Below are 15,760 nucleotides of genomic sequence, written 5' to 3'. Positions count from 1 at the left end.
AGGAGAGAGACGGATAGAGAGACAGAGCGACACAGGGGGCACAAGAGAAAGATTAAGGGTGGCAAAGGATACAGGGACATTATATTTGAGGTTTGATTGTTCATTTTGGAAGCTATGGTCCTTGGTAGATGGAAGGACTAACATTATAGCTTTCCTGGCACTATAAAAAGGCAGAGAAATACTACTGCTACAGTAGATCACCGATAGAGTGCATGAGTCCGCTGTCCACGTTGGCGTTGAGGTTGGACATGGCCAGGACAGTACAGTGTCTGAGGGAGGCCAGGCGTCGAGACATGCCCCTCTTCCTCCCAACCACCGGCTAGCCATCATCCTCCACCTCACTGCAGTCATTCAGCAGGTTCATGAACAGGGTAAAGTACCTGGGTACAGGGGGTAAAGCAGGGTTCAGAACACTTAACAGGCAGTTTGAATTAAAATCATGTGCACATTTAAGTTAATGTATTCCTTTACTTCTATACAGAAAACACAGTTTATTTTGCGTGTGGAAATGTTACAGCATGCACAGTAAACAGAAAGCTGAAGAGCAGCAACAGATAACTAAGTCTCTCTGGATAAGCACGTCAGCTACATGACTAAAAGGTATAAGAGTGTATATGGGGCGGCAGGGTAGCCTAGTGGTTAGAGAGTTGGACTAGTAACTTAAAGGTTGCAAGTTCGAATCCCCGAGCTGACAAGGTACAAATCTGTCGTTCTGCCCCTGAACAGGCAGTTAACCCACTGTTCCTAGGCCGTCATTGAAAATAAGAATTTGTTCTTAACTGACTAGTTAAATAAAAGGTATATGAGTAAAGCATGTTGTAGTTACTTGAGGAAGAGCTGGGACTTGAACTCCATCAGCTCCACCCAGTCTCCCTCCTCTGGCTGAAGAGGCAGGCCAGCTAACAGAGACACCGCCGCCTCCATACTGGCTTGGTCCAGGTCTCTGGTCAGACACTTGATATCGTCATCAGCAGCCTGGTTGGAGGTGCCCATCACCCAGTCTGTCAGGTACTCCACCAGCTTGTTCCTGGCAGATGTGGTGAGGGGTTGAATTAACAAAAATGATTGATTCTTGAAGAATATAAATGTCTCATGCGCTGTCGTACCCCATCAGAACTCAAAATATACACTTCTTTTACTCCAACGTTTATAAACTAAGTAAATGTAAACAAAACACTACATAGCCTCAACGCATTGTTAAAACTATCATTTTTATATCAGGTATGGTCATTCTATAGCTCTGTCTGTGAATTTGGGAGTGGTAATATTTCTCCAGACCAATCCAACTTTTTAAAAATTGTTTGAACTGCTGACTGAAGCTTTAAGTAGCATTTAGCTAGTTTGGCTAGCGTTAAGCTAGAGTTTAGGTCTGTCCAGGAGGGAGTGCCGTCTCTGTCGCTCACCTGAACTTCATCTCCTGGCAGAAGGACAGGTCGTCTCGTCTCTCCATCATCACCTCCACCAGCTGGCACAGCTTGGTTTTCATCTGGATGGCATGCAACGTGTTGCCTAAGACAACGTGTTGCCTGTGTGTCGAAGAAGCTTCCGATGCTGTTCCTCAGCTTGTTGAAGAGCATGTGGTACAGGACCGGGCTGAGCTCCAGCCCCAGCAGCTCCTTGATGTTGGTGCGGACGTGTAGACCCACCCTCTCAGGACCACATACCAGCAGGACCAGCAGGCGGTCCAGGAACCTGCCCAGGGGGGTTTCAGTGGGGAAGAGGAGGAGCAGGTGGCTGAGGCTCCAGCTGCAGCGTTGGAGACCTCACAGACGCCCACAGAGACCATAGAGTACTTGCGTTCGCTCATGGGGCCCATGGGGGGGCTGTAGGTGGTGGGGCCACAGGGCTTGCTGCGCTGGGACAGACACACCCCACCCAGAGCACACAGGAAGCCTGTCATGTTGATCCACTCCTGCAGGGGGAGACAAATGGGGTAGAGTTTGGAGCAATGGTCCCTATATTATTATTTTTTATTAACAGTGAAACACACCCAAATCCTAAAACGTAAGTGCTCTTACCTGACCATCCTCCACCTTGTTTTTGGGAAAGTTCAGAATCTGTTTGGTGTCCTGCTCCCATTTTGCATGCGTGTCCTCCCATGCCTGGGGTGAGACATGGAAACAAGAAGGGACAAGTCACTAATACTGGAAGGATGTAAGCAAGGATAAACTGTATTTTATGCTTCTTTATTCTTTCACAACTCAGTATTTCCTGTAGTGGGGTGCTCTATCCTTCTCAACAAGGCCATCACTCTCTTCTGCAGGGTGAAACGTCCTACCAAACAGAGAAACAAGTAGCGGAGTCACTGTCTGAAACCGTTGGTCTTTTTAGTGACTCTCAGAGCATGTTATAGTGGTGTTCAAAACAGTGTTTTTACTGACCGGTGGCCATTATGTTGCTGACGGAGGCGAACTCTGTGAAGGTGGCGTAGTTGACAGAACGCGTCTCCTTCCTGAGCGGTATGACGGCTGCGTGGTCCCATAATATATAATAATAATAAATGCCATTTAGCAGACGCTTTTATCCAAAGCGACTTACAGTCATGTGTGCATACATTCTACGTATGGGTGGTCCCGGGAATCGAACCCACTACCCTGGCGTTACAAGCGCCATGCTCTACCAACTGTGCTACAGAAGGACCACGGTCCCATGGTGTTTGTACTGTTTGTACAGATGAACGTGGTACCTTCAGGCATTTGGAAATTTCTCCCAAGAATGTACCAGACTTGTGGAGGTCTACAATTTTTTTCTGAGGTCTTGGCTGATTTCTTTTGATTTTCCCATGATGTCAAGCAAAGATGCACTGAGTTTTAAGGTAGGCCTTGAAATATCAATTCAAAATTATTTCTATAGCCCTTCTTACATCAGCTGACATCTCAAAGTGCTGTACAGAAACCCAGCCTAAAACCACAAACCGCAAGCAATGCAGGTGTAGAAGCACAGTGGCTAGGAAAAACTCCATAGAAAGGCCAAAACTTAGCCTGGTTCCTCTAGGTTTCTTCCTATGATTGGTGGCCAGTCCTCTTCTGGCTGTGCCGGGTGGAGATTATAACAGAACATGGCCAACATGTTCAAATGTTCATAAATGACCAGCATGGTCCAATAATAATAATCACAGTAGTTGTCGAGGGTGCAACAGGTCAGCACCTCAGGAGTAAATGTCAGTTGGCTTTTCATAGCCGATCATTCAAATCAAATCAAATTTATTTCTATAGCCCTTCGTACATCAGCTGATATCTCAAAGCGCTGTACCGGAACCCCGCTTAAAACCCCAAACAGCAAGCAATGTAGGTGTAGAAGCACGGTCATTGAGAGTATCTCTACCGCTCTTGCTGTCTCTATAGAGTTGAAAACAGCAGGTCTGGGACAGGTAGCACGTCCGGTGAACAGGTCAGGGTTACACAGCCGCAGGCTCCATCCACAGGTACATCTCCAATTGACTCAAATGATATCAATTAGCCTCAGAAGCTTCTAAAGCCATGATATAATTTTCTGGAATTTTCCAAGCTCTGTAAAGGCACTGTCAACTTAGTGTATGTAAACTTCTGACCCACTGTAATTGTGATACAGTGAATTATAAGTGAAATAATCTGTCTGTAAACAATTGTTGGAAAATGACTTGTGTCATGCACAAAGTAGATGTCCTAACCGACTTGCCAAAACTATAGTTGGTTAACAAGAAATTTGTGGAGTGGTTGAAAAACTCATTTTAAATTGTATTTTTTATTTTACCTTTATTTAACTGGGCAAGTCAGTTAAGAACAAATTCTTATTTTCAATGACGGCCTAGGAACAGTGGGTTAACTGCCTGTTCAGGGGCAGAACGACAGATTTGTACCTTGTCAGCTTGGGGATTCGAACTTGCAACCTTTCGGTGACTAGTCCAACGCTCTAACCACTAGGCTACTTACGTGCAGCATGAGTTTGGGGTCAGCGTGGATGAGTTTGACCAGAGCGAGGAGGAGGCACTTGTAGCTGCGTGTATACAGGTCTGTGGTTTTCTCTTTGAACTTAAGGCTGGTGGTCATTTCACCTTTAAATGACAGAGTCTGTCAGAGAGAGAAGTTGTAAATTTAGGTGTAGCTAATACATACTATTCCTAAGAGGTTCGCTTAGACAGGAAAACAAAAGGTGTTTCAAACGATTGGTGTGAAAGGGAGTGTGAATGTGCGCGTGTGTGTAGTCCCTTTCTCACCGGCGTCATGCCTTGTGGGGCATGTGTGTGAAGGCCTTGCATCACTCGGCTCAGAGTGTCTGAGAACATTAGTCGCAGCTCTCCAGAGTAGCAGTACACTGCATCAATCTTAGGCCACCAGTCCAGATCAGACTAAAGGATGAAGAGGATAGAAGATCATTAATATTGCACTGCTGTGGGAAAGGCCAATGAGAACAGCACTGTCCTATCAAATGTACTTCGACTGAACTTGGTAGGAAGTAGTAGTGGAGACGGTACAAACTTACATTGGTGATGATTCTGTGCAGGGAGTTGACCAGGACAAAGTGAAAGGTAGAGGGGGAGGCGGAGGCCAAACAGACCTGAAGAGATTGTCTTTATTAATGTTTCGTCAAAAAAGCCACTTTGACACCGAGGTATCATTCAGACATGGTCTGCACATTTTCTGCCAATGCGCTGAGCAGACTGACTGACCTTAAAGTGCTGATTGTTGTGAGGGTTGATACGGAAACAGGAGACGAAGCAGTCGATCATGAGGTCCACGTCTGCGTTCTGGCTGCCTGCCCCGCGAGAGAAGGACTTGGTGGGGTTGAAGAGCAGGGCCTGATGGGATAGATAAGTGTCTGTATGTGACCGTCTGCAATATTCCAAATGAACCAATTTCCCAATTAACCCTTACGCAAGGGGCTTTGTGAAGGTCTGAAAGGATTGGATAGGTATTAGCAAAATGGTCATAGCTCCATAGCGGTAGCACTAGCACAAAAGTTGCACTATAAAAGTCTTAAGGGGTAGCCATAGGCATATCAATCATTGTTTACCGTTCAGGACGTTGTAGATAGAAATGTTCTATATAGAAAGGACATTGTCAATTTTACTCCACGACTGGAATGACGAACATAAAACCCAGACACCACTGCTGTAGTGTTCCCTAGCCCCCAGTGGGCGACAGAGTGTTTTGTTTATCTGACCTTGAGGTCCACCACGATGGACTGCACCAGGAGGAACATGCCTGAGTGGTCCTCCCGGTTGATGTAGGTGGAGGCCTTGCACAGTTTGACACAGGCGATGGCTGCACTCTCTGTTAGTTGCTTGCTGCCCCCCTGGCCTGCTAGAGCCTTCCTCAAGCTCTCCAGGAACAGCTTCTGTAACGAGATAGAGAAAGCAACTATCAGCCACACTACCTATTTAATCCCAGTGTGTGTGTGTGCGCACTCATCTCACCATGTTGGCCTTGCTCTCCTCCACCAACTCTCGAGAGATGATGTGTGTGATCTCGGGACAGAGGATGAGGAGGATGATCTGTAGAGGCCACACCACTGCCTTCCTCTTGGCACTCTCAGCAAAGCTGTCCACCAGGTCAAACAGCCTCTCCGCAGCATCTAAAGGGCGTGCCAGACAGACGAGTGAGATAGCCCTTAACTCATCATACTTCTTATTTATCGTCCTGATCTGTTCCCTACAGTCCCTTTGAGACTGAAGATTTCACATTAAAAAAAAGTAAAATGAAAAGTGCATGTAATGATAGCATCTGCATTGTGTTTCAGTCCAATACAAGGCACTTGAGAATACTGACCTGCCATGTCTGTCTGTGGTCTCTGGTAGAGCATGGTAAATTCATCAGGGTAGTTCTCTACCCAGTTCCAAAAGGCCTGGGGAGGAACACAAATATTTAGAACTGTCCTCTCTAGAATGGGACAGTAGCTATGTTTCCATTAACTTTTCCAGTGATTTATTGGTGACATTTAGAACGTTTGAATAGAAAATAATTTTAATACATTTGCAAAAAATTCGAATAAGGCTGTAATGTAACAAAATGTCGAAAAAGTCCAGGGGGCTGAATACTTTCCGAAGCCACAGATCAATTGCCTGCTACGGTGCATTTCCATCCAACTGTCTTGTGTCGATAAAAACAGCTGAACGTAATGACGTCACACCAACAAACTGAAGACGTTTTCACAAAAACCTAGTGTTGAATAAACATGAAGGAGTTGAAGTGTTTCCATTATCCATTTAGGCAAATTGCACATGAATAATATGGTGACAGCCTAGATTCCCTCCCAGCCATCTGTCTCATGTCTCAGGTAGCCCACAAAGGCCAGCATGGATAGAGCGCAAGAATTTACTAATCTGCCATAGTCTAATAATTCCTATGTGCCAATTTATTGTCATGGTGAACCTTGCACTGCAGTTGATCTGAAATAATGGGATAGTAAAACTTGCATAGTGCTCTGAGTACCGTCAACACTATTCGGCAATCAACATTTATTTGAAAAACATTGCTTCTATCATCATTTGTAGCAATAAAGAAAGTTTTAAAAAATGGTGTCAATCTTTAGAGCATTTTTCCTATAGCTGCCATTTCATTACACATTTCAATGTTTTTTCCAAAAAACCTGCATCAACGGAAACCTGCATCAACGGAAACCTGCATCAATGGAAACCTGCATCAATGGAAACCTGCATCAATGGAAACCTGCAACCTGTGATGTCCTCAAAGTGGAAAATTGTATTTTAAACATTTCACCAGCAGCCAAGAGGTGGCAGTAGTGAATACCATGAATAATACACTACATGTTCAATGGTATGTGGACACCTGCTCGTCAAACATCCCATTCTAAAATCATGGGCATTAATAAGGAGTTGGTCCCCCTTTGCTACAATAACAGCCTCCACTCTACTGGGAAGGCTTTCCACTAGATGTTCAAACACTGCTGCGGAAACTTGATTCCATTCAGCTGCAAGAGCATTAGTGAGGTTGGGCACTGATGTTGTGCGATTAGGCCTGGCGCGCAGTCGGCGTTCCAATTCATCCCAAAGGTGTTCGATGGGGTTGAGGTCAGGGCTCTGTGCAGGCCAGTCAAGATCTACCACACCGGTCTCAACAAACCATTTCTGTATGGACCTTGCTTTGTGCATGGGGGCATTGTCATGCTGAAACAGGAAAGGGCCTTCTCCAAACTGTTGCCACAAAGTTGTAAGCACAGAATCGCCTAGAATGTCATTGTAAGCTGTAGAGTTTAGATTTCCCTTCACTGGAACTAAGGGGCCTAGCCTGAACCATGAAAAACAGCCACAGACCATTGTTCCTCCTCCACCAAACTGTACACTTGACACTACGCATTGGGGCAGGTAGCATTTTCCTGGCATCCACATGCAGATTTGTCAGTCGGACTGCCAGATGGTGAACCGTGATTCATCACTCCAGAGAACACGTTTCCACTGCTCCAGAGTCCAATGGTGATGAGCTTTACACCACTTCAGCCGACGCTTGCCAGTGTGCATGGTGATCTTAGGCTTGTGTGCGTCTGCTCGGCCCAACATCAGTTTTTGTGCTGACGTTGCTTCCAGAGGCAGTTTGGAACTCGGTAGTGAGTATTGCAACCAAAAACAGGCAAGTACACTACGCACTTCAGCACTCAGTGGTCCCATTCTGTGAGCTTGTGGCCCATCACTTCACGGCTCACCGGTCAGCAACTGGTGTGGCTGAAATAGCCAAAACCACTCATTTGAAGGGGTGTCCACATACCTTTGGCCATGTAGTATATAATAATACACCAACTTCATAAACACAAAACAGCAGCACTGAATATAGATATATTGGTGCACAAACCTTTTCCAAACTGTTAATGACGGCAAGTTGGGCAGGTTTCTTCAGGGCTTTGAATTTTAATACCGTTTCTGAGAGGATGTAGTAAAAAGTAATAGAGTATTAGTAAAAAACTATTTAAAAACGAGTATGACAAACAAGGAATTGAGTGAGTGTGTAGCTACCTTGGAGCAGTCTTTTAAGTTTGGAGCAGTCCACGTTGATGTACTGCATGAGCTCTATATTGTGCACATCCACAGTGTCTTCTGAGCAGACTGTCAGCTCCTGCAACCTGAGGGAGAACACAATGGATAAGGACTCTCAGACACTGCCATAGAACAAGTTCGTCCAGTCAAACATGACATGCAGAGATATAATTCTACCAGTTTCTCAGGAGAAAGGAGGGAAAGAAGAGGGGGTGGAAGAGAGGGAAAAGAGGACAGCCTTGTAGAGGCTGTAACCCTGTGGCACCCCCATAGAGACTGCCAGAGTTCCGGACAATGGGCCCTCCGATTTGACACACTGAACTCTGAGAAGTAGTTGGCGAAACAGGCAAGGCGGTCATTTGAGAAACCAAGGCTATTGAATCTGCCGATAAGAATACAGTGATTGACAGAGTCGAAAGCCTTGGCCAGGTCGATGAAGACGGCTGCACAGTATTGTCTCTTATTGATGGCGGTTATGATACCGTTTAGGACGTTGGGTGCACCTCAGCCACGCTCTCGACCAGCTCAGAAACCGGATTGCATAGCGGAGAAGGTACGGTGGGATTCGAAATGGTCGGTGATCTGTTTGTTCACTTGGCTTTCGAAGACTTTAGAAAGGCATGGATATAGGTCTATAACAGTTTGGGTCTAGAGTGTCTTCCCCTTTGAAGAGGGGATGACAGCAGTCACTTTCCAATATTGAGGAATCTCAGATGATACGAAAGAGGTTGAAGTTTGAGGTTGGCGGCGGATACTTTTCGGAATAAAGGGTCCAGATTGTCCAGCCCAGCTGATTTGTAGGGGGAAAAAATCATAATTGGTCGACCTCTACTTATAACTGGAACCTCCATCAGAGCTAGTTAGCTACGAGCTATTTTGCAGCTCTTTCAGAACATCAGCTGTCTGGATTTGGGTGAAGGAGAAGCAAGGGGTTTGGGCCAGTTCCTGCGGGGGGTGCAGAGCTGTTGGCTAGGGTAGCCAGGTGGAAAGTATGGCCAGCCGTAGAGAAATGCTTATTGAAATTCTCGATTATCGTGGATTTATCAGTGGTGACAGTGTTTCCTAGCCTCAGTGCAGTGGGCAACTGGGAGGAGGTGCTCTTATTCTCCATGGACTTTACAGTGTCCCAAAACTTTTTGGAACTAGCCTAACTAACCAACTGTGTGAGTATTTTGGTTCCTGATTTTCCTGAAAAGTTGCATATCGCGCGGACTATCCGATGCCAGTGCAGGACGCCACAGGATGTTTTTGTGCTGGTCAAGGGCAGTCAAGTCTGGAGTGAACTAATGGCTATAGCTGTCATTAGTTCTAAATTTGAAAGGGGCATGCTTATTTAAGATGACTACCTCTACTGACGGGACAAGTCGTGATGGATCGGCGGGGCTCCGTGTCGACAAAGGGTCCAGGCCAATTGGCAAGAGAGGTATTGTAGTTGGTGTACTTTGTTTACTAGCCGGGAGATGGGCCTAGCTCGAGGCTAACTGGTACATGCTTCTGGACAATAGTTACTCGGTAGCAGCTAGCTAGCTGCAATGATCCAGTGTAATGTTCCAGAGCTTGCGGCAGGATTCCGGTGATATCGTGGAGGAAAAAAAAGCAGTCCAATATGCTCAGGGCTGATATCACGCTGTGCAAACTGGCAGGTATTATATGGGCTAAAGTGTCTGGTGTCTGAGCTATAGGTAAAGACCGCTAGCAGTGGCTAACAATGACTAAATAGCTCGTAGCTAACTAGCTCTGATGGAGGTTCCAGTTATAAGTAGAGGTCGACCAATTATGATTTTTCAACGCCGATACCGATTAAAATCAGACGATTTTTATTGATTTATTTGTAATAATGACAATTACAACAATACTGAATGAACACTTATATTAACTTAATATAATACATCAATAAAAATCCATTTAGCCTCAAATAAATAATGAAACATGTTCAATTTGGTTTAAATAACGCAAAAACAAAGTGTTGGAGAAGTAAAAGTGCAATATGTGCCATGTAAAAAAAGCTAACATTTAAGTTCCTTGCTCAGAACATGAGAACATATGAAAGCTGGTGGTTCCTTTTAACATGAGTCTTCAATATTCCAAGGTAAGAGGTTTTAGGTTGAAGTTAATATAGTATTTATTGGACTATTTCTCTCTATACCATTTGTATTTCATATACCTTTGACTATTTGATGTTTTTATAGGCACTATAGTATTGCCAGTGTAACAGTATAGCTTCCGTTCCTCTCCCCTACCTGGGCTCGAACCAGGAACACATTGACAACAGCCACACTCGAAGCAGCGTTACCCATCGGTCCACAAAAGCCACGGCCCTTGCAGAGCAAGGGGAATAACTACTCCAAGTCTCAGAGCGAGTGACTTTTGAAACACTATTAGCGCGCACCCCGCTAACTAGCTAGCAATTTCACCTCGGTTACACCAGCCATTAGGCTGATAGGCTTGAAGTCAGAAACAGCGCTGTGCTTGCGAAGAGCTGCTGGCAAAACGCACGAAAGTGCCGTTTGAATGAATGCTTATGAGCCTGCTGCTACCTACCATTGCTCAGTCAGACTGCTCTATCAAATCATAGACTTAATTATAACATAATAACACACAGAAATACGAGCCTTAGGTCATTAATATGGTCGATTCCGGAAACTATCATCTCGAAAACAAGACGTTTATTCTTTCAGTGAAATACGGAACGGTTCCGTATTTTATCTAACGGGTGGCATCCATACGTCTAAATATTCTTGTTACATTGCACAACCTTCAATGTTATGTCATAATTACGTACAATTCTGGCAAATTAGTTCGCAATGAGCCAGGTTGCCCAAACTGTTGCATATACCCTGACTCTGCGTGCAATGAACACAAGAGAAGTGACACAATTTCACCTGGTTAATATTGCCTGCGAACCTGGATTTCTTTTAGCTAAATATGCAGGTTTAAAAATATATACTTCTGTGTATTGATTTTAAGAAAAGCATCGTGTTTATGGTTAGGCACAGTCGTCAACGATTGTGCATTTGCGAAAATGCGCTTTTGTAAAATCATCCCCCAGCGTTGCATCAATTATATGCGTGATAAACTAGTAATATCAACCATGAGTTAACTATGATTATGATTTATTGTTTTTTTATAAAATAAGTTTAATGCTAGCTAGCGACTTACCTTGGCTTCTACTGCATTCGTTTGTGGAGTGCAACGAGAGGCAGGTGGTTAGAGCGTAGGACTAGTTAACCGTAAGGTTGCAAGATTGGATCCCCGTGCTGACAAGGTGAAAATCTGTCGTTCTGCCCCTGAACAAGGCAATTAACCAACCGTTCCTACGACGTCATTGAAAATAAGAATGTGTTCTTAACTGACTTCCCTAGTTAAATAAAGGTATAAAATGTTTCATTAAAAATCTAATTGGCGCCCAAAAATACCGATTTCGGATTGTTATGAAAACTTGAAATCGGCCCTAATTAAATCGGCCATTCTAGTTATAAAAAAATAGCAGATCCGTACCACATTGAGTGAGGCGGGTTGCAGGAAGGTATATTTAATTTGAAAATGGAAAAAAAGAGATTAAATTATTTCAATGTATTCAAAAAATAAATGAATATTTACACGGGACAAAAACAAACACATCTGGGATCTTGTATGCAGAGCACATCAAGCTTGGAATGTTCATGAGCCATAAGCAGCAGCACAGTTGAGAAGTGAGCTTTTCTGAATGGAGCACTCCTCCTTGATGTGGCTCTGGCTCTCCTTCAGGCCCAGGCATAGTCGTGGGGCAACAGAGCCAGGATGTTGTTAGCCTCGATTTCCACTTCCAGACTTCCCCAACAGCCCAGTGATGAACAAGGCTTGGGAGCATGGTAAATGGAGACTACACTGGTGTAGGCCTAATCATGGTTGAGGAAACAGTTAGGTTCAGACATGCATCCATTCTAAGGAAGAGCCTCATGGCCTAGGACTGCTTACTAGCTGGATCCTGTCTACCACTGGGGCCCCTCGGGGAGAAACTTTGGCCTGGGAATGAAAGTCCCAAGATAGGGGGTAGGAGAATAGTCAGGCTTCTGAACCTCAGCCCACAGTCCAATCCCTGCGTCATATCTTTCTGGGCTGATGCTGTGATGACTAATACTACTAGGTTGAGATTATTATTTCTCATTAATCTCGTACATCACATTGGCATCCACCAACCTCTCTCTTCCTTTCTGTGGTAGCTTTTTGACATACATTTTTTGGGTTGTAATGCAGGATTCTGAAGTTGCATACAACTGTGACTTATTGTAGACTTATTGTTCAGAATACTTTCATTGTTTCTGGACACTGGGTAGGTTTTTGGGCAAAATAAGCAAGGTTCACACAGAAAATATGATTCTGACTATGAAATCCACCCTGATAAAGCCAACACATGCAATCCTATGACTTAGAGGCTTCTAAATGGTCTTAACAACACAAGGCGGATTTAATCCCTTATTACACTTTCATCAAACTGTATTAAGCAGAGCAGAGCTGCTAAGCCTGAGTACAATCACCATCTGAGTACAATAACCACTCTGTGCTACAGAATCCCTCCATAACCTCTGAAACCCGAGGCCCAGATCCTACCCAAACTGCACAAAAAGTGCTGATATTCCATTTCAAAAGTCTGTACTGGAGTTGAGGGCAGTTGCACAGTGTGCCATGGCACTTAAGCATGTTTAGGTTAAATACAAACCACTGCATAGCGCAAACCCTTTTAAAGTTTATTTGTAAAACAGCTTTCACACAAAGGAGTTTAAAGAAGGTGACGAGTTTCTGGCAGCACTGCTTGCACTGCAGCAAGAACCATTTGTTCCAGTCCCTTTGGAGGTGGTCTTTGACAACCAAAACAGACAAAGCTTAGTTTGGATAAAATTGAGACCCAGAGCTGATTTACAGACATACCAGCTCTCAAGCAACAACAAACTCTCCAACAAATCAGCTGGAGCATTTTAAAATGTTGATCTTACAATTTGATAATGTTGACTGATAATGACTTCTGATGAGATATAGTTAGGGGCAACAGACAGTGTAAAAACTATTGATGGACTGGCTAGACTACCTGACCCAATGTTTCACACATTCAACCTCAAGTTCATTAGTGGAATCTTTGGCACCCTTAAAGGGATACTGTAGCAGTACTATACAGTAGTATATGCCACTGCCTGTTCACACCACTATCATCCAGAAGGCGAGGTCAGTACAGGTGATTTAAAGCTGGGACAGAGAGATTGAAAACCAGCTTCTATCTCAAGGCCATCAGACTGTTAAATAGCCATCACTAACTCAGAGAGGCTGCTGCCTACACTGAGACGCAATCACTGGATACTTTAATAAATGGATCACTAGTCACTTTAAATAATGTTACTTTAATGATGTTTACATCTCTTGCATTGCTCATATCACATGTACATACGGTATATTTTATACCATCTACTGCACCTTGCCTATGCCGCACGGCCATCGCTCATCCATATACTTATATGTACATATTCTCATTCACCCCTTTAGATGTGTGTGCATTAGGTAGTTGTTGGGGAATTGTTAGATTACTTGTTGGATATTACTGCACTGTCAGAACCAGAAGCATTTCGCTACACTCGCATTAACATCTGCTAACCATGTGTATGTGACCAATAAAATTTGATTCGGTGTACCTGTAGCCTTCAGTCATTGTACAAATGCTAGTCAGCATTGGCTATCATCATTACCTCTTAACTTCATACACACTGCATGCAGAGATCTAAAAAATTGTTTCCACGAATTCATCCAACTCTGGGTAATAAGAAAAACTTAACTGCCAGAAACTTGTAGTTGGGCGAGCCTTGTAGACTGCTGCTGTGGTGACCACAAACACCTAAACACGCTCAAATATTGGATTGAGACAAACTCACAATATGTATATCATAATTTAAGGATGTGGTAATTATGTAAGTAGATATTTAACAAAAAAACGGATGTCTGTCAATTTGTACGGATCCATGTTGTTTTTGATCTTATTATTGAGCGTTTAACGTTACCTCAGAGCAGAAACATGGTCAGGTTGAAAATCCAGATTCCTCAGACAGCAACATGAATGTTGGCTGACAGCATGCAACCAGTATGTTCTTCATTTTTTCCCCACATGTGACAGACCTTGCATTTTAATCAGTGCATGTTGGAGTCACACCTCTCATTTGTTTACAGTTAGCAAGGTAGCTAAATTATAGGACTTCCTAGCTGGTACAATAGGGACATCTTTTCCCCAATTGTCTAGGAAGAATTAGCCAATATTAGACGTAGTGTGCAAATACTCCGAGTTAGCTACACCAACACCCAATATATATGCAACATTAAAATGCATGTTTAGTTGGCTAGCTACATGAGTAGCTTACTAGCTAGGTAACTAAAAGTAACTTGTCATTTTGGTACACATCATCCTAACACAGATATAAAAATATTTGTCCTAACGTAGTTACTATCAATAGCTACCTAGCTAGAAAGCAGTCTAGGATGCACTTCACAGTGACATAAATACAATTAGCTATCTACCTGTACAAGCCCTCAACAAAAGATTCACTGCTTGCAGTTGCAACTAGCTAACTACTCCCACTTCGAATATCACCGCCTGAACCCATTCCACTGGTTTATGTGCCGCCATGGCCGTGCGGATGGAAACCGTGAATGACTGCTTGCAATTCCAAGACGAATGTGGACGTTAGTGGCGATGTTAGGCCTGAAATAAGTCCCAAAACCGGCGTCTGAAGATGACAGTACGGTTTGGTTATTGTTCCCTTTGAGCAAGCTTTACCATGCCGCCATGACACACCACCGTAAGTCTTCCCAGTGAAACCGATGGGGATAGGAGATTGCAGAGCAAAAATACATGTGCGTCGCTTGTTGATGTCGAAGGTAAAAGCTAAGAGGATACACACAAATATTGACCATATAATGTAATGTTGTTACATGTAACTAACTAGCTTGACTTGCGACCGTGTGAAACATGTATGCTACCATATGTTACTAAAAAGAGCTGACAATATTATAAAATGTAATCCAGGAGTTTATGTTTGAATTCTGGTTCTCTCACAACACAAGTCACTCAGAAAAGCATCTGTAGGCAGAAGCATGCTACATGTACATTTGGCATTTGAAAAAAAATACAGCTGTGCTATGCTACCGAACGCAAAATGTATCTGTATCATAAAAGTGTAGTGCAATATTCCCTTTTTTGCCACACACATACTCTCTCTCACTAGGGACAAATGTTTTGGCTACTTGTCCAGAGAGGTTTGAGCTTTAGAAATGGATCTGCAGCAAAAGTAGACATTTACTGCCATCTACAGGTCAAAGGTCAGACTAGCATTCAGTAAAATGTAAACATGGGCGATCCACAGAAATTGGAAATGTGTGTGTTTCTGTTTGAGAAGTTAAACCAGTTAATTCCCTTATAACTGAGTGTCCTGCATCATGTATTATTTTATTGGTTGTAAATTAAATACGGTTTATTTTACAGTACATGTATTTTACACTGAATCATTGATATCTGGTTGAATGTTGGTTGTGGGACATATCTGAAGTACTATGTGTGTGTGTTCAATGAATCACACTGTGTGTGTGTGTGTGGGGAGGGGGGGTGCATGTTCTATACATTATTCAGGACAACATTACTTTGTTTAGCCTACACCGTGACTATGACTGCATAATAAACTAAACTAAATATACTATGTAATTTCTAATCAAATGTGTTAACAGGGCAAACACGAAAGAAGACAAAGGCCACCAATTCAATGCAAATATTACTGTATTAAA

General features: G+C 43.5%; 2 protein-coding genes across 4 annotated transcripts in view; both read right to left on the bottom strand.

Annotated features, from left to right (window-relative positions):
- LOC127908709 (serine-rich adhesin for platelets-like) overlaps positions 1 to 15,760 on the bottom strand; it is a 46,056-nt gene that overhangs the window by 27,134 nt on the left and 3,162 nt on the right. The window lies entirely within an intron of this gene.
- LOC127908714 (neurofibromin-like) lies at positions 1,628 to 14,233 on the bottom strand. Its single transcript, XM_052467853.1, has 12 exons — positions 13,990 to 14,233; positions 7,946 to 8,052; positions 7,785 to 7,852; positions 5,748 to 5,823; positions 5,396 to 5,553; positions 5,143 to 5,316; positions 4,649 to 4,777; positions 4,462 to 4,536; positions 4,196 to 4,327; positions 3,912 to 4,049; positions 2,024 to 2,102; positions 1,628 to 1,912 (listed from the first exon to the last, which is right to left on the bottom strand). Exons 2-12 carry the CDS (start codon positions 7,992 to 7,994, stop codon positions 1,764 to 1,766), a joined length of 1,227 nt encoding a protein of 408 aa, XP_052323813.1. The 5' UTR covers positions 7,995 to 8,052; positions 13,990 to 14,233; the 3' UTR covers positions 1,628 to 1,763.

The sequence above is a fragment of the Oncorhynchus keta genome, chromosome 18 (genome assembly GCF_023373465.1).
Source record: "Oncorhynchus keta strain PuntledgeMale-10-30-2019 chromosome 18, Oket_V2, whole genome shotgun sequence".
NCBI lineage: Eukaryota > Metazoa > Chordata > Actinopteri > Salmoniformes > Salmonidae > Oncorhynchus > Oncorhynchus keta.
Note: the sequence above shows the minus strand (reverse complement) of the source record. Positions and strands in the feature narration are given on the sequence as shown.